The sequence below is a fragment of the Oncorhynchus clarkii genome, chromosome 4 (assembly GCF_045791955.1).
Source record: "Oncorhynchus clarkii lewisi isolate Uvic-CL-2024 chromosome 4, UVic_Ocla_1.0, whole genome shotgun sequence".
Classification (NCBI taxonomy): Eukaryota; Metazoa; Chordata; class Actinopteri; order Salmoniformes; family Salmonidae; genus Oncorhynchus; species Oncorhynchus clarkii.
In genome coordinates this window covers 71,811,459-71,836,287 of record NC_092150.1, presented here as the reverse complement: position 1 = coordinate 71,836,287, position 24,829 = coordinate 71,811,459, and the positions used below count along the sequence as shown (strand labels likewise).

Sequence of the window (24,829 nt, the reverse complement as noted above, 5' to 3'; positions counted from 1 at the left end):
CATCCTTTTGTGATCTGGACGGACCATAAGAACTTGGTATCCATTCAAGAAGCCAAGAGGTTGAATGCTCGCCAGGCTAGGTGGGCTCTGTTTTGGCTACACAATATGTAAATTAGCCCATGAAGGACAGCCATCATTATGCACCAATGAGACGGGTGGTGTTCACTTGATTGACAGTCTATTGGTCCAATGACCACCTACTGTATTGTTCTGAAACATAGCTAGCTAGATAGCCAATGAGCTGGGCTTAATATGAGTATGTGATGGCCCTTTGTAGGACTAATGGCCATTGTCCTATGGCTGAGCGCAACACGATTCATTCTCCATTAAAAATCCACAGGACGCAGGGGAGATTATGTTATGCAGCGCTCGATTTCTTCTACAAAGTTTTCTCAAAACTGAAAAAGCACAACATGGCTACTAAGAGTATGAACGTTAAATTGAACTTCAAGTATACACATTTGGATGAGATTATTGCAGAAATTGACCTGGAGAAAGATTGTAAGGAGAAGGTAACGTTATTTTTAGATCATTTAGACAAATACGTTTTTGCTTCTCGTGCTAATCAAGTTGTTTAAATGGTTGTATTTTAATTTAAGATATTTGTCGTTAATTTCTATATATGTACATATATAGTTGAAGTCGGAAGTTTACATACACTTAGGTTGGAGTCATTAAAACTAGTTTTTCAACCATTCCACAAATTTCTTGTTAACAAACTATAGTTTTGGCAAGTCGGTTAGGACATCTACTTTGTGCATGACAGAAGTCATTTTTCCAACAATTGTTTACAGACAGATTATTTCACTTATAATTCACTGTATCACAATTCCAGTGGGTCAGAAGTTAACATACACTAAATGTACTGTGCCTTTAAACAGCTTGGAAAATTCCAGAAAATGATGTCATGGCTTTAGAAGTTTCTGATAGGCTAATTGACATAATTTGAGTCAATTGGAGGTGTACCTGTGGATATATTTCAAGGCCTACCTTCAAACTCAGTGCCTCTTTGCTTGACATCATGGGAAAATCAAAAGAAATCAGCCAAGACCTCAGAAAAACAATTGTAGACCTCCCCAAGTCTGGTTCATCCTTGGGAGCAATTTCCAAATGCCTGAAGGTACCACGTTCATCTGTACAAACAATCATACGCAAGTATAAACACCATGAGACCACGCAGCCGTCATACCGCTCAGGAAGGACACGCATTCTGTCTCCTAGAGATGAACGTACTTTGCTGAGAAAAGTGAAAATCAATCCCAGAACAACAGCAAAGGACCCTGTGAAGATGCTGGAAACAGGTACAAAAGTATCAATATCCACAGTAAAACAAGTCCTATATCGACATAACCTGAAAGGCCGCTCAGCAAGGAAGAAGCCACTGCTCCAAAACCGCCGGGTGGCAGCATCATGTTGTGGGGGTGCTTTGCTGCAGGTGGGACTGGTGCACTTCACAAAATAGATGGCATCATGAGGGAAGAAAATTATGTGGATATATTGAAGCAACAACTCAAGACATCAGTCAGGAAGTTAAAGCTTGGTCGCAAATGGGTCTTCCAAATAGACAATGACTCCAAGCATACTTCCAAAGTTGTGGCAAAATGGCTTAAGGACAACAAAGTCAAGGTATTGGAGTGGCCATCACAAAGCCCTGACCTCAATCCTATAGGAAATTTGTGGGCAGAACTGAAAAAGTGTGTGCGAGCAAGGAGGCCAAAAAACCTGACTCAGTTACACCAGCTCTGTCAGGAGGAATGGGCCAAAATTCACCCAACTTATTGTGTGTATTGAATGTATGAGTCTGAAACTTTGCACACACACTGCTGCCCTCTTGTGGACAACATCGAAATGACACCCAGCTTCATATGTCAATGTACGGCCTTGTTCAGAAATTCAAAGATGATGCAACAAAAATAAAAAATATAAAACGTTTTTTTGTTTGTTTAATATTTTACCAGATCTAATGTGTTATATTCTCCTACATTAATTTCACATCCCCACAAACTTTAAAGTGTTTCCTTTTAAATAGTATCAATAACATGCATATCCCTGCTTCAGGTCCTGAGCTATGTCATTTTAGGCGGAAATTGAGATGAAGGGTCCAATCCATAAGCAGATCAAATACACCACTGGAATGCCTATTAAGCTGCTTACAAATCATAATAATTCAAAATATTGCTCAGAAAACCAGGTGTTTCAATTGGCATATTTACTTACTTTGATTTTGACTTTACGCCAATTAAGATAAGCAGAGTAAGATGTTTGCATGACTATTTCCATACTCGGCTTACTGTCATAATCAGTTTAATATTGAATTACTAGTGTGTATGTATGTACTCAGTATATTTAAGCAGTTCTTCAGGGATGTAGGCCCTAGGGAGACATCATCATGCTTTGCAGGCTCTCATAAGTTGTTGATGGAATGTGCTGACACATATATTGTAGTAGTGATTTTTTTTTGCTGAAAGTAGCAGATTCACACTTGATTCATGTATTGCCGTGTTGTGTTCAGTCATTTGCAAATACATGACACAGCAGCATACATGAAAATAGCAAGAGACAGAAAACTGCAGAGTATCCACTATGCTTTGACATACAGTACACACATCCCAACAACAGGTTTGACTTGGAGCAGAGCATGCATGAAGCAGGGAACACTTCAAGCCATTGCCAGACCTACCCCAGCCAGGGGTAACAGAGAGGGGTGACAGAAGGGGTAACAGGAGGTAGGTGGGGGTCTAGTATTACCTTGGTCAGGTTGCTGAGGGCTAGGTACTGTGCAGACAGCTGGGACACACGGTGGACGAAGCCCTTCCCTGCAGCCTGGCCCTCCCAGAGCCGGTGGGCCCTCTCCCTCAGCTTGCCCAGCTCAGCCTCACGACATGACAGCTCCTCCAACACACGCTGGGGGGTGGGGATCGGAGGACCACAGGACCGGGGTGGCCAGTCCGGGGAGGTAGAAGGAAAGGGTATGGTGGTTGAGGGTTGGGGCGGTAGACGTTTGGGGTAGAGGGAAGGGGGGAAAAGTAGGGAGGATTTGTTGGTTGAGGTTGGGGTAGGAGGCATGGAGGGATTGGGGTACACCAGGGGCCCACAGGGTAGGGGTAGGAAGGGGGACACATGCCACATCACAGAGACAGAGAAACATTAACATACATGGATAAGACAAGGGGAAAACCACAACATCTTAAATAGCATCCACAACACCTCTTGATGTTCTTTTTTAAAAAGCCCATGGTTCGTCAGGTAGATACAACAGAACATAACAAGGGGAGAGGAGTCAAGGCTGAAGGATGCTGAGAGAAGGGGAAAGTATGATAGAGGGAGGGGGTATTGGTAGCGTAGGGATCAGACAAACAGATTGTATTGTATTGTACAGTAGAGCTTCGGGGAGATGTTATTGACAAAAGGCAGGAGAGAAACAAAAGCGCTACAACAGGCGACAGATTAAATACAGAAATAGCAACAACAATAAGGGGCAGAGCGTTCAGATGTGCTGGATATTTCTTGTTTCCTTTGTCAGGTTCATCTTTCCTACTGTCTCTCTTTTTTTTGTCTGGGCGAGCCGTGGCTAGGGCCGTTATCGTATCCTGAAAAGAGCTTTTTAGCCACGCAGAATAAAAAGGAAATTAATTAGATTTTGGATTTATCCTCAGACTATTGTGTCAAAATGCTGCTCTAATCTCATCCAGCCGTGGTTGACAAATGTAATTATAGGTCCCAGTATGCTCTAAATTGATTTCAGACTTACTTAAGGGACATAATGTATCTTAGGTATAACTACATCCATCTTCTCTCCCAACTGAATCCAGTCAGTTATTTCACTAAATAAACTGTACTGACAGAAAGCATGAGCTTAGAAAACAAAAAAGACAGAGTTCAATAACACACAATGAACTGAACGGAGTCCATAAAGAAATAAACTAGACTAGGTGTAAGCTGTTCTTTTGGGTTTTATGTAACTGGCCACCATTGTTGTGTGTTATTAGTTTTGGTACCTGTCTGTAAGTTAGGGGAAGGGAGGCACTAGGTGGTTCTGAGGACTGGCAGGAAGAGGTGTTTGATGTTGAGCGTGGAGGTAAGGAGTCATGGTAGCAGTACTACATAGAGTAACAAAGACTATTTTGTCCACTTAGAAGGGTCCCTAACATGCATGCTACAACCCATTATGCCCCTCTGAGAAGGGTACCTACTATCTAAAGATTGTATTACAAGTTTCATATTAAACATCCCATGGCTTTCCAATACAATGTGACCCACTCCCCAAAAATGGACTGTAACTGTGTGGTCAATTTGGCAGAACCAGGAAGGGGTAGGGGGTGTACCTGTAACTTGCTAAGCTCCTGTCTCTTGGCAGGGAGGTCATGTAGTCGAGCGCTGCTCTCCTGTACTATGACCTCAGTGCTGTTCAGCCAATCCTGGAGCGGCTCAGTGCTGACCTCAAAGTCTCTCATCTGAGACTGCAGGTTCTGACAACGTCACATTTATAGATACAGTCAGTCATCTGTCAATAACACGCACACGCACACGCACACACACACACACACACACACACACACACACACACACACACACACACACACACACACACACACACACACACACATACACACTATTCACCTTTAGCGCAGTCTCTCTCATCTGAAGGTTGGTCATGAGGCTCTTCCAGTCGTCTCTGGCGTTAGCCACCTTGGCCTTGACCCCCTCCTCTCTGTCTTTAGGCACGACAGCCATGAGCAGCTCTCCACTGGTCCCCACGGCACTCAGTCTGGCCTGGCCATGCTCCCTGTCATTCAGAAACTCCTACAGACACAAAGAGAGCAAGAGAAGGAGAGAAAAGGGGGAGTTAGAATTTAAAATGAATAATTACAATGGATAGAAGGTGCTTATCATCTAACTGCGTCATCATCAATACACCCACTAATTAGGTGGAACAATGTACTGTAATAAAACACTGGTTAATGCGCAGAGCACAGAAACTACTAGCTAGTCAACATAAATGTTCTAATTATTCATTTTTTATTGGCAACAGAAATAGGGGGCGGGGTCAGACCCAGGGAGGTGATCACAGATGAGAGGACTCAGTGAGTCTGAAAGGCGTGGGTTTGACGCGACCTCCCACCCCCTCCCCCCTCCCCCTCCCTCCCGTTAGCCGTTCTCCTCAGCTAGTAGCCCCCCTGCCCCTCAGCAGCACCTCCTCCCTGAGAGCTGAGCCGGTGACAGCGACACAGCAGGGACCGCTCCACCATCTGTGCAGTTAGCACATCACACACACTTCAGCCACAGCACGCTCCCACACACACACACACACACACACACACACACACACACACACACACACACACACACACACACACACACACACACACACACACACACACACACACACACACACACACACACATGCACACACACGCTTTCTCTCCTCTCACTCTCTCTCATTTTCTATTTTTGCTTGTCTCTCTCTCTCTCCCTCATATCTCCCCTTTCACTCACACTTCATCTCTGTGTTTCTCTCTCCCTGCCAATGTAATGGTATAGCACCAATTAAGCATGACACAATGCAGTGTTGGCGTCTACCCCCTCTACCCCCTCACACTGGCCCTCCTAGAGGTCAGCCATGTGGAAACATTGTTCCACATTCCCCACCAAGTCAATAATAAATAATACATGACTGATCCCATATTCCTTTCAACATCCCCTTTACAGCCCCTTTCACCCACAGACCTCTGGAAATAGAACCCAAAATCTCTAGAAAAACCCTCTACCATCCCCTCTCACCCACAGCTCTAGAAATACACCCTCTACCATCCCCTCTTACCTAGAGCTCTAGAAATATATCCTCTACCATCCCCTCTCACCCAGAGCTCTAGAAATATACCCTCTACCATCCCCTCTTACCCAGAGCTCTAGAAATATATCCTCTACCATCCCCTCTCACCCAGAGCTCTAGAAATATATCCTCTACCATCCCCTCTCACCCAGAGCTCTAGAAATACACCCTCTACTATCCCCTCTTACCCAGAGCTCTAGAAATATACCCTCTACCATCCCCTCTTACCCAGAGCTCTAGAAATATATCCTCTACCATCCCCTCTCACCCAGAGCTCTAGAAATATATCCTCTACCATCCCCTCTCACCCAGAGCTCTAGAAATACACCCTATACTATATCCCCTCTTACCCAGAGCTCTAGAAATATATCCTCTACCATCCCCTCTCACCCAGAGCTCTAGAAATATACCCTCTACCATCCCCTCTCACCCAGAGCTCTAGAAATATATCCTCTACCATCACCTCTCACCCAGAGCTCTAGAAATATATCCTCTACCATCCCTTCTTACCCAGAGCTCTAAAAATATATCCTCTACTATCCCCTCTCACCCAGAGCTCTAGAAATACACCCTCTACCATCCCTTCTTACCCAGAGCTCTAAAAATATATCCTCTACTATCCCCTCTTACCCAGAGCTCTAGAAATACACCCTCTACCATCCCTTCTTACCCAGAGCTCTAAAAATATATCCTCTACTATCCCCTCTTACCCAGAGCTCTGGAAATACACCCTCTACCATCCCTTCTTACCCAGAGCTCTAAAAATATATCCTCTACCATCACCTCTTACCCAGAGCTCTGGAAATACACCCTCTACCATCCCTTCTTACCCAGAGCTCTAAAAATATATCCTCTACCATCACCTCTCACCCAGAGCTCTAAAAATATATCCTCTACCATCACCTCTCACCCAGAGCTCTGGAAATACACATCCAGAAAGTTTACATGTACTCCAGGACAAGAAAAACATAAATGCAAAATATTTTCCTCCAACATTCCCAAATTCCTTGCAATGTGCTGGTCTTCCACTGTGTATTCCTTGATCTTTATTGTGTTACTGTCTCACCTGCAGATAGTTGAGGTCTGTGAGTTAATTACCTGGCAGGAGTGGTGTTATCTAGCCTGATGGACAAGGCCCTGTCTCTGACTCACTGACTGGCACCTAGGGACCTCTAAAGAGCCTGTCACACTGTCATGCCTGACAGCTTCAGAGACATCAAGAGAGAGGGGGTAGCGAGAGAAATAAAGAGAGAAATAAAGAGAGAGGCATATATATTAGGAAAGATAGATAGATAGAGAGATAGAGAGAGAGAGAGAGAGAGAGAGAGAGAGATAGGCCTGCTGTGAAGCTTTCACTCAAGCCCCTTGGCCCTGAGCCCATCTCCAGCACCTCCATCCCACACCAGACCCAGCCCCTCAGCCAAGCCTGCCAGAGGACACTCTACAGCGGGCAAACTGAGGGGGGACACCCCCCTGACCACTCACTATGGAAGTATGAGATTCTGTATTTTGCTAATTATGTATTCTGATAAAGGTAATTGACTGTATATTAGAAGTAATTAAAGGTCCGTAAAGGATGAAACATCTCACCTGTATCCTCAGTAGGCCAGTGGAGGCCTCAGTGACACTCTGGGGGATGTCGAAACACTTGGCCGTGCTGATCTTAACGTTGACCAGCCACTGTTGGAAGTCCCTGAGGGCTGCTCTGAACCTCTGCTCCAGCAGACGCTCCTTATTCTGGCACTCTCTGGATGCACGCAGACTCAGACTGAAGGAGAGAGAGAGAGATGGATGGATAGATGGAGAGATAGAGAGATGGATGGATAGATGGAGAGATAGAGGGAGGATCACAAGGTTGCCATAATATACCTAACAACAATGAACAGAAGGGAAAGTGACAACAAAGCTATAGGTTTCCTTACATCCTGTATATAACATACGTAGCATACGTAGATATGATCATGTTTGTAATGATGAAGGGAGACAGAGGGAGAAGGATGGGCAGATGGAGAGACAGAGGGAGAAGGATGGGCAGATGGAGAGACAAAGGGAGGATGGGCAGATGGAGAGACAGAGGGAGAAGGATGGGCAGATGGAGAGACAGAGGGAGAAGGATGGGCAGATGGAGAGACAGAGGGAGAAGGATTGGCAGATGGAGAGATAGAGGGAGAAGGATGGGCAGATGGAGAGACAGAGGGAGAAGGATGGGCAGATGGAGACATAGAGGGAGAAGGATGGGCAGATGGAGAGACAGAGGGAGAAGGATGGGCAGATGGAGAGACAGAGGGAGAAGGATGGGCAGATGGAGAGATAGAGGGAGAAGGATGGGCAGATGGAGAGACAGAGGGAGAAGGATGGGCAGATGGAGACATAGAGGGAGAAGGATGGGCAGATGGAGAGACAGAGGGAGAAGGATGGGCAGATGGAGAGACAGAAGGAGGATGGGCGGATGGAGAGACAGACAGATGGAGAGACAGAGGGAGAAGGATGGGCAGATGGAGAGACAGAGGGAGAAGGATGGGCGGATGGAGAGACAGAGGGAGGATGGGCAGATGGAGAGACAGAGGGAGAAGGATGGGCAGATGGAGAGACAGAGGGAGAAGGATGGGCAGATGGAGAGACAGAGGGAGAAGGATGGGCAGATGGAGAGACAGAGGGAGAAGGATGGGCAGATGGAGAGATAGAGGGAGAAGGATGGGCAGATGGAGAGACAGAGGGAGAAGGATGGGCAGATGGAGACATAGAGGGAGAAGGATGGGCAGATGGAGAGACAGAGGGAGAAGGATGGGCAGATGGAGAGACAGAAGGAGGATGGGCGGATGGAGAGACAGAGGGAGGATGGGCAGATGGAGAGACAGAGGGAGAAGGATGGGCAGATGGAGAGACAGAGGGAGAAGGATGGGCGGATGGAGAGACAGAGGGAGGATGGGCAGATGGAGAGACAGAGGGAGAAGGATGGGCAGATGGAGAGACAGAGGGAGAAGGATGGGCAGATGGAGAGACAGAGGGAGAAGGATGGGCAGATGGAGAGACAGAGGGAGAAGGATGGGCAGATGGAGAGACAGAAGGAGGATGGGCGGATGGAGAGACAGAGGGAGAAGGATGGGCAGATGGAGAGACAGAGGGAGAAGGATGGGCAGATGGAGGAATGGAGAAGTGGTTGAAGTGGAAGGTATGACTTGGGGGGGAGAAGAAGGGAGTACAGATAGGTTGGTGTAGAGTTACCATACATAAAGGGGATGAAGGGGAGGCCAGAGGGTGACAATGTGTTAGGTAGAGAAAGAGGGATGGAGATAGATGCAAGGAGAATATTGATGAATGAACGAGACAGGATCAGATAGAGAGGGCAGCGTGTGAAGGAAAGGGGGAGACATGGAGGACGAGAGGGATGAGAGGAGATAGAGAACAAGGTGAGAAGACATATGTTTCAATGACAGGTACTGTCCAAGGGAGGGGGAGGGGGGGCGTGAGAAACTGACAACAAGGCACACACACACACACACACACCCTTGAGTGTTAATGGTGCTTGAGGCTAGAGGGGGCCTTCACAGTGGGAATGAACATGTGTGTAGGAAGCACTTTTAACTGCTGTGACAGACGAAATTTGAAGAGGAAAGGAGGAGGGCAAAGGAGGAGGGCTGCCCTCTCCCTCGCTCTCTCTCTCCGTCCACAACACCTAATGCAAACAGCACAGATGCTGAGTCTGTGGAAGCTTCGCCTTCAACCCAGAGAAAGGGTTGTCCTTATGACAAGTTCACCTCACCTACCTCTGAATAGACTTGACTCAAGGGTCATCCAGCCATAAACGATCTCTTAGTTTTAGTGATGACCCAGACAGATATTGTTCTGTGTTACATACATTCAAGTCTAAGGCATTACATTCAGGTAAACAAGCTAAGGCATATAGAACAAACAGAAGTAGTATGTAAATACAAGTGAATTAATTAATCATGTTATTGGAATTCCTAAAGTCTTGTTTTTTCTCTGAACAGCATCACGTGACATGTTTACCAACAAGAGACAAACGGGTGCATGCATACATACGGACTCAATAACAGGCAGCTACACATCCGTCAATATACACAAGCATGCAATGTATCTGCATGTAAATAAGACAGCATGAATTAGCTTTGCCTTCCTTCGGCAGCACAGTTAGTCTGGCATAAAATGAAACCGGGAAACAACACCAAAACAAAAACACAGAGAGAGGTGGAGAGGAAAGGAGGATGGAGGTCTCCTAGCAACCGGTGCCTCTGTCTCGCTTGTCCCTTGTTCCCTGTCACCTTTAACCCGTTACAACACACACACATTACTGTACTGCTGGAGACTTCCGTTTAGACACCATTATACACTGACACATGATAACATACACACACGCACACAGGGTTTTTGTGTTGTAGATATGTGGTAGTAGAGTAGTGGCCTGAGGGCACACACTTAATGTGTTGTGAAATCTGTTGTGAAATATATTGTATTTTGCTGGACCCAAGGAAGAGTAGCTGCTGCCTTGGATTAGGGATAATACATAAATACAAGTACACACACACCTACCTGTTGTGTTGTTTGATGAGAGCAGTGACCCTGTCTGAGTGGGGTCCCAGGTCTCTGGAGTAGCGGACCAGGTCATTGAGTTGAGCCTTCAGCCTGTCTGCCATGGGCTCAGCACTCAGCAAGCCCTCCAGTGTCTCCTGAAAACATACAGACCCAGAGAGAGAACACCAAGCTCAGCTCAGCTCCGTGTGTTCTGTGTGTCAGAGTGTGTCAAGGCCAGGCAGATCTGCGGAGGGTCGGATCTGCATAACACTAGTCACCACACACACACACTTCCATTCACTCTCTAGTGTGCTCCTTCTCAGTCCTCAGGCACTGTTGGTACAATCGCATTTCTGTTCTTCAGGGAGCATGGCCGTTGCAGGCAGGAAGGAGCCTGGATAAAGCTCTCCTCTCCCGCTCTCCTCGACATGCCTCACATTCTGCACTCACACAGTCATGATTATTTCACTCCTCCCATAAAAATATGAAAATGCCTCGCTCTCTCGCTCCTCCACTGAACACTCCCCTCCTCCCTCCCTGCCTCTTTTCCCACTCTCTCTCTCTCTGTCTCTCTCTCTCTTTCTCTTTCTCTCTCTCTCTCTCTCTCAAGTTCTACTCACATTGCTTAGACTCCCAGTTCTCTCTCCTTTTCTCTCTGGATTCTGCCTCTGTCCCTCCCTCTCTCCTCCCCTCGCCTGTGCGCTCTCACTTTCTCAATCTAAACTCATTGCTCTCTCCTCCCCTTGCCTCCTTATTTATCTAGTTCTCACTCTCTCTCTTTGCCTGTTACTCCCTCGCTTTCTAGCCTCTCTAATTCTCCCTGCTCCCTCACTTCACTGTTTTTCTCTTTCACGCTCGCTCTCTCCCTCCTCCCTCTCTCCCCCCTCCCTCTCTCCCCCCTCCCTCTCTCCCCCCTCCCTCTCTCCCTCCTCCCTCTCCCCCCGGTGGAATTCAGCTGTCAGCTCGTGCAGATGCAGGAGAGCTCACACAAACTGATAACATAAACAAGGCTGGATACAGGAAACAGGGAAGAGGAGGAGAGGGAGGACTTCTGCTTCTCTTCCAAAACAGCCCCAAATCAAGATCGTCAAAGAAATGACAAAAGAGACAATGGGAGAAAATCAAGGCGACTAACATTCCAATGCTAAGCCACAGAGTCCTTGACATAACAGAGAGAAAACTCTAAACATCCTGTGCTTGTTGTAAATCACAGGACAGGGAAGGGGGAAGTAGGAAACACATCCACAGAAACACACTGGGACTAGACTGAGTCCCTCGGCAGCAGGAAAACACATTACTGTACTGCTGGAGACTTCAGTTTAGACACGTTTATATACAGAGAATGACCGAGAGAGAGAGAGAATACAAATGTCAGAGAGAATACAGAAAAAAGATAGAAAAATGGAGAAAGAGAAGGGGGGGGGGGGGGGGGGGGTGAGTGGGGCGCTGGAGAAATTAAGAGATGTGAAGAGAGTGACAGAAACAGACCGAGAGAGAGAGAGAGAGAGGGAGAGAGAGAGAGAGAGAGAGAGAGAGAGAGAGAGAGAGAGAGAGAGAGAGAGAGAGAGAGAGAGAGGGGATTGTAGCTGTCACTCCTAAGTCGTCACATTTACACATTTCATCTGTTTTATATCTGGATATACAAATCAAATGGATAATTAATGACAGAGAAATAATGTGTGTGTGTGTGTGTGTACAGTATGTGTGTGACAACATCGATCAGACTTTCTCTGCCAGCTTTACTGAAAACATTTTCTCACAGCACAAGACAGAGGCTTGGCTTTGCATTACCTATTGACTAAGGCCCCACATCATTATCATTGTTATCATCATCATAGCTCCACCTTGAAGAGCTTTGGTCTACACTACAGTGTACCTTTTAACACAGCCCTTACCTTAGCCTGCTGCCACCCCTCCACTGCCTCCTCCCCACTGCTCCTTCCCTCCGCTCTGCTCAGCTCCTGGCTCCACCCCTTTAGCCGCCCATCAAGCTCCCTAAGCTCCTCCTCCATCCTGGCGGTCAGACGCTCGTACTCCTGCTCCTGCTCTGTTGCCGTGGTGAGGGCCCTTTCCAGGCCGTCGCGGGCTCTCAGGGCGGCCCCCTCCCACTGCTCCAGAGCCTGGGCTAGCGCCCCTAGCTGGCGGTCCATGGCCTCACACCCTCCAGCCGCTGTGTGTTCAGCTGTGGCTCCACTGCTCCGACGCACGCGACTGAGACGATCACGGCCCTCCAGCAACCGACACTCCACCCGCTCCTGATTACGTGAAGGGAAGGAGGGAGGGGGATGGAGGGATGGAGGGAGGGGGGTGGAGGGATGGAGGGAGAGAGGGAGAAGAACAAAAGTTGCTACGGTAACTGGCACTGCTGTCGCAAACGTCTTTGATTCTAATGCTGATTCTATTTAAGGCAGCCTATAGGGTAGGGCTTTTTCCTCCTTATATACCTTACTCTCTCTCTCCCTCCCTCACTGTATCTTCTCACTCATATTATTTCCTTTTCTCCCTCTTATTTTTCCCTCCTTTCCAGCTCCCATTTTCTTCTTCTGCTCTTTTTCTCTGTCTCTACCACTCATTCATTCGCCCCTTTTCTCTCTCTCTCCCCTTGTCTCTCTCTCCCCTTTTCTCTCTCTCCCCTTGTCTCTCTCTCCCCTTGTCTCTCTCTCCCCTTGTCTCTCTCTCCCCTTGTCTCTCTCTCCCCTTGTCTCTCTCTCCCCTTGTCTCTCTCTCCCCTTGTCTCTCTCTCCCCTTTTCTCTCTCTTTCCTCTTTTCTCTCTCTCCCATTTTTCTCTCTCTCCCCTTGTCTCTCTCTCCCCTTGTCTCTCTCTCCCCTTGTCTCTCTCTCCCCTTGTCTCTCTCTCCCCTTGTCTCTCTCTCCCCTTTTCTCTCTCTTTCCTCTTTTCTCTCTCTTCATTTTTCTCTCTCTCCCCTTTTCTCTCTCTTCATTTTTCTCTCTCTCCCCTTTTCTCTCTCTTCATTTTTCTCTCTCTTTCCTCTTCTCTCTCTCTTCTTTTCTCTCTCTCCCCCTCTCTCTTGCTCAGATTGGAGTGGTAAGGCTGGAGAGGCAGAGAGTGTGAAAAGCTAACACTTTAGTGTGATAGCAGCAACCTGATGGAGGGAATAAAAGAGGAAAGCCACATTCAGGCGCCAACGGGGAGAAATTACCACTTAGAGTGCTCACACAAATAGAAATGCAGCAGTTACTGTGTATACAGTACAGGGAACTACGTGCATTTATATTTCTGTTACATACAAAAAACACACACACACACACACACACACACACACACACACACACACACACACACACACACACACACACACACACACACACACACACTTATAATGTGATCATTGAGACCCAGCGTGTGAATAAAAATGCAAATCAATATGTTCGCACACATTTTTTCGCCTCTGTAATTGCAGAGTGAGGGATCGACTAACAGGGGAAAATGTGAACAGCAATTCTCTTGTTCCTTTTCACAGGATATTTGAACAATTGAGCCGTCAGAAATGTGTGGAGTACGAAATAGAATATGTCTCACTTGATGTATTTAACAAACTCCACTCTAATGTATCAATAGTTTTGGATGAGAGGCTCTGTTTAATGAGTAAATTAACATGTAGACATTCTATGACAAGAAGCACAAGGTTATCTAGAGAGATTTCTGTATTTACATTTATGTAGTTCTGTCCTTGAGTTGATCTTGCCTGTTAATTTGCTACATTATGCTCTATATTTTTGTGGACCCCAGAAAGAGCAGCTGCTTCTATCGCCACAGCTACTGGGGATCCTAATAAAATACCAAATACTAAAAGCTTAGCTAGTGCAGGTGATGAGTTAGGGAAGTAAAGTGGCTAGGGGTTGATTTAGGACCAGGGTATCGTGTATTCTGGAGTCCTCTTACCCGCACTTCTGATAGCCTCCTCTGTAAAGAGACGGAGTCTCCCAATGTATCAGACCAGCGCTGTAGTTCCTCCCCTGCTGACATCAGCCAATCAGTGAGCTCCCTCACAGTCTCCAGGTACTGCTGGTGTTCCCTGACCACGCCCTCTGATAGTCCCACCCTCTCCTAAAGGATAGGGACAGTCACAAACATCAATCATCTTAACCAACGGTTCCCCAAAACAACAACATTGGTCAAGATGACGATCCAGCCAACACCACAAACAACTTCCTCACCTCTACAAGTGCTATGAGGTCATCAAACTGCCCCTGCAACTCAGCGCGGGCCTCCTGGCTGAAAGCTGCATCCCCGGTCTTCTTGAAGAGCTCTGCCGCCCTCTCCTCCAGACTGGATAGGGACCCCTGGTGTTCCTGGAGGTCAGCCAGCAGGGTCTGCAGTCTCTCCAGTTGGGAAGCCTTCTCTCTGAGGCCAGGCTGGGGGATGAGAGGGCCACATATGTCCCCCTCCACTGCCTCCAACCAGCACTGCAGCTGGGCCTCACTGTCCAGGTAACACCCCCACTGGGCCACCGTCCACTCCAGACGACTAGGAGAGATGAGACGTATGGAATAATACGAAGTGAGATATATTGTAGATGTGTATTAAAATGTAGACAAATATACAGGAACATTTTATTAGATGGATATAAGAGATATATCACACACACACACACACACACACACACACACACACACACACACACAAACTGCCACCCCTTGGCTCCCACTAAAAACCCTCCCCTCCTTAAACACACACACACACACACACACACACACACACCCCATGTGAGATCCCTCTTGCTTGCCATCCTTCATTTAGTCCCTAATGAGATCAATCAATTCTAGCAGGAGGGGCAATAACCACTCAATTAACACACACACACACACGACAGACACATACACAAAGAGACAAATACTTCTCATTATGTTTGGAACCTAATTGTAATTAATGGTATTTAGACATAAATATGATATAATGAATACAATCCAGAAGAGATCGCTAACACAGGTGGTCTTAAACCACATCTAAGGGTTGGAAACTCAATATAACAAAGCCAAAGTCAAGTGGTAATTGAATAGGATACATCTAATAGACGTTAATGTTATTGTGGCAATACTGGTCCCATTCCCAGCAGCCTCCAAGCCTGGCAAGCAAGAATAAGCCAGCACTGACCATCAGCTGAAGTGAGGTAAAATCTCAAGATTACAAAACAATCTTCAGGTTATGTTATGGTTATTATCAGATTACTTTAAGTTTGACATTGTGAATGGAATCAATCAATCAAATGTATTTATAAAGCCCTTTTTACATCAGCTGATGTCACAAAGTGCTATACAGAAACCCAGCCTAAAACCACAAACTGCAAGCAATGCAGATGTAGAAGCCTAGGAAGAAACCTAAAGAGGAACCAGGCTCTGAGGGGTGGCCAGTCTTCTGGCTGTGCCGGGTTGAGACGTGAAAGGGTCTCTACCTGTGGCAGCTCATGGCGGTCACCAGCAGCGTGGCCCACACGTCCTCCACTTCCTGCAGCTGAGAGCGGATCACTTCCTGTCCCGCCACTGCACTGTTGCTCCTGATGGCCAATTCACCCTTCCCCACCGCCATGTTCAACTTCACCTCGCCCTCACCCTTCAGAAGCAGGATGTCCTGAATGGATCAACAATAGGGTCAGAGGGGACGATCAGTATTATAGTACTGTGTTCAGGCAGGAAGACTTCCTGTACAGAAGTAAACAACAGCGCTCTCTTGTGTCTGATCGAAGAACTGCAACATTGTATTACTCCAGTCACAGGGTGTGTGGGTGTGTATGCAGAATGCGTGAAAGGATGTGTAAATCAACAAATGTCTTAAATGTGTGTCCGAGTGTGTGTGTGTCCGAGTGAGTGTGTGTGTGTGTGTGTGTGTGTGTGTGTGTGTGTGTGGCATGGCTCCCTCCTTACATACCTGCACTTGCTCCAGCCTCTCTTCCAGCTCCTTTTTGTTGCCCATAGTGCTCCCCAGACTTCCCAGACGCTCCTGGATGTCCTCCAGCCAAAGCCACACCCCATGCAGGGTCTCTCCGAATGCCTGGCTCTCCAGGCACCCTCTCAGGCGCTCCCTGGTCCCCTGCAGCAAGGTCTGGTGGTGGGTCTGGAGCTGGGCTGTGGCCTTCACCTCCCCTCCACAGCCTCGACCTGCCTCACGCAGAGACTGGGCCTCCTGGCTGAGACGATCCAGAGAACTCCTTGGGGGAGAGAGAGATGGTAAAGCAACATCTTAAAGTGAATTAATGACTGACTAGCATACAGTGCGTGTATATACAGTATGTCAGTTACCGATAATTAAATATAACAACATTACAGCAACATGTACCACCACCATGCCTTATCAAGATGAATGACTCATCTCAGTGCTATTTAAGACTCTTTAGTTTAGAACACAACACACACAAACCTCTTTGTCAGCAGCTTTCTGTGGATCTCTTCCACTCTTTCCAGCTCGTCAGTGCTGTCAGGGACTCCTGGCTGCTCCTCTCCCCCCAGAGGAGGCTCTCTCTTCAGGCTACGCTCCATCTGTTCCAGCCAGTCCCTTAGTCCCTCCACACGGCCCTCAAACCTGAGAAAGTGGAACAGTGCCAATATGACGACTACAACTAAAACAAGTCAAGTTAGTTAGCTAGTTAGAACACTTTGATATCCTTTGGGAAATGATCTAGCATCATCACACAACACAACAACGTCATTCTTCTACATTCTCAGAATAAACAGGGTTATTTGTGTTACACAAACTCACACTTACAATACTGGTAGGACAATCTATTCTAGCAGGAGGAGCACCTGCTAGATACACACAAACACACTCACTCTGTCAGTAGGGTGATTCCCTCCTCCAGGTCTTGTTGGGTCTGTCTGCACCCCTCCTTGTACCCCACCCAGTCCCTCTGGCAGGAGGAGAGGCACTCCTGCACCTGTCCCGACCCTGCCTTAGGCAGGTGGAGCAGCAGCCTCTCTGCCTCGCCACACACCTGGCCAAGGTGCTGCTCGCCCTCCTCCACACGCTCCTGCGCCACCTGGGGGTCAGGAGGGGAAGGGTGGTGAATAGTTTAGAGCGGTACTAAAGCAGTATGGCATAGACTAACACAGTAGTAACAATAATGTTAACACATAACAGTTAACTATGATTGACAGTACCTTTAGCCTCTCCACCTTGTTTCCCAGGGAGGTGACATCTCCTGATTGGTCAGAACATTCTTTTAGCTCCGCCTTCCGTTCAGAGAGCCAGGAGTTAAACTCTTGAACGACCTCTGCTCAGATGGAAAGAACAAATGAAAGATAAATAGGATGAGAACAGAAGAGAGAAGGAGTGAGAGGATGAGTAAGGGAGAAAATATGGTTGACGAGGTGAAGGGGAAGGAGAATCGAGGCGGATAGAGAGTAGAGGGAGAAAGGGAGAGATTGTGTCAGCAAACAAGGGAGGGCGAGGGAGGAGAGATGCTGTCAGGCAGATGGGATGTGTGGGTGTGTCTGCATGGTGCGGCACATGGTTGCCTTGGCAACAATCCCAAATGACTCCCCTGAGAGCACCGGTGACGAGAGCAACATTACTCTCAGAGGCACAGGTGTGTGTGCGTGGTGCGTGTGTGTGTGCGTGAGTGCCAGACAGTGTGTCAGTGCAGTTTGAGTGTGCCCTGGGGAAAGGCTAATCAAAATGCAATCTAAGGCACCAGTAGCATTTAAAAGCAACATGTGATGCTATATGGTACAGATAACAGGGATCAATCTGTCCTGACTCCTCTAAGTATGTATGAGGCAGTATAACGCAGCCTTCATTCCATCCCCAGTGTCCTGAGCTATTTTATCATGTCAACTCCTCCTTGGTGTTTTCATGTGTCCTACTTTATGCAATCTATTCGTACATTGTCTCCTGGCTGCTCTGCTATTGTCCATCCACAGAGTCTGTACACAGTCATACAAGCAAGGGTTACAATGAAGAGGGGGTCATTTGGATGGGAGAGAGCAAACAGTGGGAATTGAGTTCATATCTATTTGAAACTTACAAGGGGAAATCCACATTTATAACCTAAACATATCAGCACAAAACCCAAATTTAACCCTCTGCTCACTGTTGAAACGTAGCTGCAGTGCGTCCTGCAGAGTCCCGCGGGTCCTGGAGCTGAGCTGTGCTGCAGCCTCGGTCCTCTTGGCCAGCAGGGTGAGGTCAGAGGACATATGGGTCAGCTCTTGGGAGGGGTGGGACCTACAGAGTGAACTAAGCGTCTCCCTGGCCATGTCTATATCACCCCTCTGCTGCTGGAGGGCACTTTGGAGATCCTGGGGAGGGGGAAGGGGAGAGAGGGTATTGACTGTCACTCAGGGGTGGCTAGAAATAGAATTCAATATAATCGATTTTTACTAGCTTAGGATAGTAAATTACATACCTACAATTGTATTTGAATGGATTTCTGTGAGCATTGAAAGTGATAAACAGCCAAATTCACCATTTGTCAAAGTTCTATACACTCTCCATAAAACTGAGAGCCTGGGAAGGAAACTCCTTCCATCAACATGTGCTATTCTGCTTGGTTGAAATGGAAAGGGTAATATTATACCTTGACTCGAATCATATCCTCTGGTCCGGAGGGTTCCGTCAGGTCAGACAGGGAGCTCTCCACGGTCTCCAGCCGCTTGGCCATCTGGGACATGAGGTCCTCCAGGCGCTGCTTCTGGAAGCTGAAGTAGGTCAGAGAATGTCTGGCCTGGTCAAACACCTCCTGGGCATGACTGATCTTCTTCCTCAGGTCACACTCCATCACCTGAGAGAGACAGGGAGACGTATGGTTGACATTCTCCACATGTTGCATGGTTAAGTCTCTTTTTTGCTGAGGATAACTTGTTGAATATCATGACCTCTGAACCTAAAACTCACCTGCAGCTGGATGGGTGTCTCCTGGAGCTTGGCCAGGTCCTGGAGCTTGGTCAGCCTCTCCTGCAAGGCATCCAACCTCTGTTCTCTCCTCTCCACCTCCGCCTGTTACAACATAGCAAGAGACTCTTTCAGCTGGCATCCTTTGATTTGATTTTTACATTAGGTCTCGCAACAGTGAACAATGTGATGATCTTCATCCATACTAGGACTAGACTGCCCAGCTTGGTCTAACCTGGAAAGTGGCAAGGTGTGTCTCTGTCCCCTGCTTGTCACTTAGATTGGCCACACCCTCAGTGAGGTCAGCGATGGAGGCTGCTGCCCATTGGTCGATATCCCGTTCCATGGTCTTAAGGTCATCCCATAGGGACACACAATGGCCTAGTCTCTCAGCGTTGGTCTGGATCCTCTCTGATACCTACAGGGCAGGACAGGCCAATAAATGTACCATTTATATACCTGCTAGGGGTGCCAGGTAGCCTAGTGGTTAGAGCATTGGGCCAGTAACAGAGCTGACAATGTAAAAACCTGTCGTTCTGCCCCTGAACAAGGCAGGTAACCCACTGTTCCCCGGTAGGCCGTCATTGTAAATAAGAATGAGTTCTTAACTGACTTTCACAGTTAAATAAAGGTTAAATAAAAAAACATCAGCTTTCAGGATCTGTCTCTGTCTCTTGAGTTATTGGCCTGTAATTAAGAGAAGTAGATAGAGAGAAAGAGTCCATCTTTGTTTTCAAGAGGTAGCGAGGTAGTGAGATAAAGATAGGGAGGAGAGTGAGAGAGAGAAAGGCAGACAACATGTCTAGACTTGTTGATATTGCACGCTCATTTGTGACAGCTGAGCACTCCGCTGAATCCCACAGGGGGAGAGAGACAGAGACAGAGGGAGAGAAAATGAGAGAGAAAAACAAACAAATATGTACAGAGAAAGAGCGAAAGATTGTGATTTAACAATCTGTTGCCTCCAAAGTGAATTACAAAACCATCTACACCCAGAAGAAATTAAACCCTCAGCTCTCTTCCTCATCCTAGCTCCCTCACCTGCAGCCACTGGTCCCTGAGTGTGTCCATGCCTCTCTGGATGCTGTCGGAGCCACAGTGTGGCACGTTTGCCAGCTCTCTCTGCAGGTCCTCTCCTGAACTGATGAACAGGTCCATGTCCTCCTGTCTTCCTCTCAGCTCAGCTATCACTGCCTCGTGCTGTTGAGACAAGATAGAAAAGGTGTAATGACAACACTTCACCACTAGGTGGAAATCACAGCATAGATATTATCCCAAGAGCATCGTAGGCCTACTGTACTATATGAACCATATGACTACAGTTTTTCAGACTGTATAAGGCATTGCTATAACTGTATTACAAGCATGTGAAATATTGATATACCTGCTATTGTATCAGTATCATTCATTACAGTACAGTAGATAGGAATCTACTGCTGGAAAATGGTTGATCCACGGTTAATCACAGTGTAACTGACCCGTGAGAGTATTCTCTTGGCCTCCTCTGGGTTGTGGTTGTGGTCAGGCTGGTTGTGAGAGACGGTCAAGGCGTTCTCTACAGTGGAACTGAGGGTGGACCTGAGGGAATGGAAGTGACGTAGCAGCTCCACCAGGAGTCCACACTGCTCCTGACTGGAGGGGGAGAGACAACATTGACAACTTGATGTAACTAAGACTAAACAGGAAACAATCATCTCTGGACAAAATGGAAAATATGTAGAAAACATTTTGTTAATTGACACAGATGTTGAAACAACGCACCGAGACCCCAGCTACTGCTCCATGTTCATCATAGTGAGCTTACTGACACAATAACAAATGCTGGATCTACTACACCACCCAACCAACCATTCTCTCCCCCACTCCCTCCCTCACCCATCCTCACCCATCAGTGATGATCTTCCTGACGTTATCCCAGGCTGTTTCCACTAGGCCCACCTCCCTGAGTGCCTCCCCAGCCAGCTCACTGTCTCTCTGGGCCAGCTGGCTTCCCCTCTCCCTCAGCCACTGCTGGGAATGCTGCAGAGACTGAAGCTCATCCTCCAACTGGACAAAGAATCGCAGACTGGGGAGAAGAGACGGGGGACAGTGGGGATTTAACTCAATATATTCATCATAGAGTATATAAACCATAAAATGAGATGTAAACAAATGTATTTTGGTTGTATTCTTCCCCTGGCAGTGTCTATATTATGAGAGATATTAGTTGTACCTGTTCTGAAAGGCTTGTACGCTGCTCTCTCTGGCCCCCTCCTGCCTGGCCCTCTCCTCCAGCTCCCTCAGACTCCTCATCACCTCCTCCCTCCTCTCCCTGAAGGAGGTCCACAGTGCCCCCAGGGCCTCCGCCTGGCTCTGCCTCCACCCCAGGCCTCGCTGCACCCCCTCCAGGGCCACCATGAGGGCCACAGCCTGGCCCCTGCACGACGTCCTCCCCTGGCCGGGACCTTGACCCAGACCCCCCTCCCTGGAGCCTTTCAACTCCGCCACACTCAGGTGGAGGTGGGCCTTGCTGAGCCTCCCATCCAACCCCACTGCCTGGGCCTCCAGACGGGCCACATCCCCGGCCACCTCTCCCAGCCCGTGGTGCAGCTCCTCAGCCTTCGAACGGTCCCAGCTCCCCCTGCCCTCCACAGCCTCCCGGAGGCCCCTGACCTCCCCGGCTGCAGCTCCATGGCTCTGGAGGAAGACCCCCAGCTCAGCCAGGCTCTCTCCACGGAGAAGGAGCAGGTGTTGGGCTTCGCTGAGGGGCTGTAGGCAGTCCTCCCTCTGGCCCTGGAGCTGCTGCTGGGCCTCTGGGGAGGAGAAGGAGAGGAGGGACGACTCTCTCTGCTGCAGGGTCTCTCTCAGGGCTGTCTGCTCCCGGAGGGACTCCTCATGCTCCTGGAAAAGGCAGTGAAGAGTTTAGCCTAAAAGTTTCAACATCAACATTCACGTACAAATTCATAATCTATTCTACAGGATCGATCCTTGTCATCTCAAAGGGATACTTGGTGTGTTTATAGCACAATTAAGACACAATTCAGGCAACAAACATAGTCTAACTCACCTTGACCTGGGTGACAGCAGCCTGCAGGTCAGCTATGTTGACCTGGGAAGTCGTTCTGAGTACAGACAGGAAGTTCTCGCTCCACTGGGTGAGGGTCAGAAGGGCCTCGTCAAAGAGCTCCACCTGAGACAGGTGTGTCTGCAGCTGCTGCAGCCTACAGAGGAGAGATGTGTAAGGGTGTGTGTGCCAAGGGGTAAACTCCTGGATTATGGCCTTCATGGAAATCCTACTTTGGTCATCTGTATATTTACTGTAGGTGTGTTATGTCAGGTGGAACACAACACACATCCTTACCTTTGTGTTATACTGTTTTTCATTGAGGTGCTTCTCTCCTCCAGCTGTGTAATGTCATCAGTGAGTTCTCTGACCCGCCCCTCTGGTGCTGTAGGGTAGAGACACGCCCCCAAACTCACCACACCCTGCAGAAGAGCTTCATGGGACTGCAAATCACTCTGCATTTCCTGTAATATCATAAAATATGATTAAATATGTACAATAATTATGATTTAGTTATTGAAATATGATTGTGGATTGATGTTAACACTTTTTACCTGTACAGTTTGCAGCTCATTCATCAGCTTTGCTTTGCCTGTAGAGAGGAGTTGAGTGTCTGGAAAGCAGACAGACTCACATCTGTCTAACCAGGACCTGAGACTGGAACTCTCCTTCTCATACCTGAGACAAACAGGACAGAGGACACTTTTAAATACCGGAAAGGAAATAAGGTCTAGTACAATTGGTAGCGAGAATATTTACCCGATTCACACCTCCTAGTTCATAATATAATATTACTGACACACACACACACACACACGCACACACACACACACACACACACACACACACACACACACACACACACACACACACACACACACACACACACACACACACACACACACACACACACACACACACACACACACACACACACACACACACACAAGTGGCATGTATTCTTGGATGCTAAGGGAAGGCAGGCTTCCCCAAATATTTGACTAATATCGCTGTGTTTTCATAGTTTTTCTTCAATTCGCAAGTGGCTGAATCTCACTGGAGAAATCATCCGAGTAGGGAAACAGCGCCCCTCCGTCTCATTAAGGGCAGCCCATGTATCTGATGATGTCTGGACCAAAGATGTATGACATGTTGCCGCCATAGTATTTGATTGATTGACGCCAGCAAGCATTTGGCTTCCCTTGATAAAAAAAATATATATAAAAAAAAAAAAAAAGCCAATCAGCGTTGAGCTGAGCTCAATTGTGGGTTGTCCTGTCGCAGCAAAATGCCCCCCAAGGGAGGCCAGTTTGGATTTTGCTTCAGACCAATCAAATCACATCCAAAGCAAAACGTCATTGTCAGAAAAACTTGTCTGTTTCTGGTCTGCTTGTGTTGATGTCCTGCAGTAGCTAGATTGTGTTGATGTCCTGCAGTAGCTAGCTTGTGTTGATGTCCTGCAGTAGCTAGCTTGTGTTGATGTCCTGCAGTAGCTAGCTTGTGTTGATGTCCTGCAGTAGCTAGCTTGTGTTGATGTCCTGCAGTAGCTAGCTTGTGTTGATGTCCTGCAGTAGCTAGCTTGTGTTGATGTCCTGCAGTAGCTAGCTTGCTAAATCGGCCCTTTCCTAAGCCATGGATGGAGATGGGGATTTGGACTTAATTCTCTGTACAGGCCAATGATGATGATGCCGATTCTGATCTGAACCATAAATGAATATGTTGTGCCACTGGCCTGAGATGATTGAAGTTCAATATGTAGCTAGCTAGATAAGTTAGCTGGTTCATTGTTGCCCATGCGAGGAAGTCAGGCTAGCAAGCATTTTAGCTAGGTAGTTTATGACAACAAAAACTAAAAGTGTACTGTATGACAGAGCCATAGATCGTTTTGACAACATGAAAGAGAGGAGGATGGCATTGGAGTTCAACTAGTCTACAAGTAGATTCAAAAAATGTTTTTACTTGTGCACACGCAAACACACACACACACACACACATGCGCGCGCACACACACACACACACACACACACACACACACACATACAAAAATTAGTACCATGGACAGCCACATGATATTTAGCAACGTTGATTGGACTACATTTCTAAGTTTATTTTCAGTGTATTAAACTAAGCATATATATAGCCTTGTTGATTTGATGATGTTTAAAAGTTTAAGTGTAAATGGTGCTGGAACAGCGAAGGCAGGGCTCCTGTTGTCTTTGAGCTGACTTGTGGTAACTCTGTGGTTCTAAATCAGTAGTTGTTTAGTAAACTGTGTAAAACATTAACTTGACCATGCTACAGATGATTTAACTGTTGGTATGAAATATTTGCTTTGTGGACTTCGGGACAGATGTTGCTTTGCGGTTTTGTGATGAAACAGACATATGTGTAGTTGAATTTATTCCGCCACTGTGTGACTGTTGTCTTTTTGTTGTCTCTGCCTTATTGTATATCACGGTGGCGTATGAACGATTGCGTTATAGGGCAAACAATGCAATTATCACAACATAGGTTGTAATATGGCTTTTTTACCCCCCCCCCCCCCACACACACACACACACACACGCACGCACA

The 24,829-nt window shown here is 47.3% G+C and overlaps 1 protein-coding gene across 1 annotated transcript in view; it reads right to left on the bottom strand.

Annotated features, from left to right (window-relative positions):
• Positions 1–24,829, bottom strand: part of LOC139407237 (spectrin repeat containing, nuclear envelope 1a) — a 168,531-nt gene that overhangs the window by 100,494 nt on the left and 43,208 nt on the right. The window contains exons 37-60 of the mRNA XM_071150836.1: positions 22,810–22,933; positions 22,553–22,719; positions 22,259–22,412; positions 21,425–22,092; positions 21,098–21,277; positions 20,691–20,844; positions 20,254–20,412; positions 19,448–19,630; positions 19,216–19,317; positions 18,899–19,102; positions 18,413–18,620; positions 17,481–17,593; positions 17,154–17,359; positions 16,744–16,905; positions 16,255–16,534; positions 15,782–15,957; positions 14,547–14,856; positions 14,272–14,436; positions 12,262–12,621; positions 10,385–10,521; positions 7,424–7,601; positions 4,621–4,803; positions 4,326–4,469; positions 2,749–2,904 (exon numbers count right to left, since the gene is read on the bottom strand). Of these exons, the coding sequence (XP_071006937.1) occupies positions 2,749–2,904; positions 4,326–4,469; positions 4,621–4,803; positions 7,424–7,601; positions 10,385–10,521; positions 12,262–12,621; positions 14,272–14,436; positions 14,547–14,856; positions 15,782–15,957; positions 16,255–16,534; positions 16,744–16,905; positions 17,154–17,359; positions 17,481–17,593; positions 18,413–18,620; positions 18,899–19,102; positions 19,216–19,317; positions 19,448–19,630; positions 20,254–20,412; positions 20,691–20,844; positions 21,098–21,277; positions 21,425–22,092; positions 22,259–22,412; positions 22,553–22,719; positions 22,810–22,933 (4,873 nt within the window). The remainder of the gene's footprint in view (positions 1–2,748; positions 2,905–4,325; positions 4,470–4,620; positions 4,804–7,423; positions 7,602–10,384; positions 10,522–12,261; positions 12,622–14,271; positions 14,437–14,546; positions 14,857–15,781; positions 15,958–16,254; positions 16,535–16,743; positions 16,906–17,153; positions 17,360–17,480; positions 17,594–18,412; positions 18,621–18,898; positions 19,103–19,215; positions 19,318–19,447; positions 19,631–20,253; positions 20,413–20,690; positions 20,845–21,097; positions 21,278–21,424; positions 22,093–22,258; positions 22,413–22,552; positions 22,720–22,809; positions 22,934–24,829) is intronic.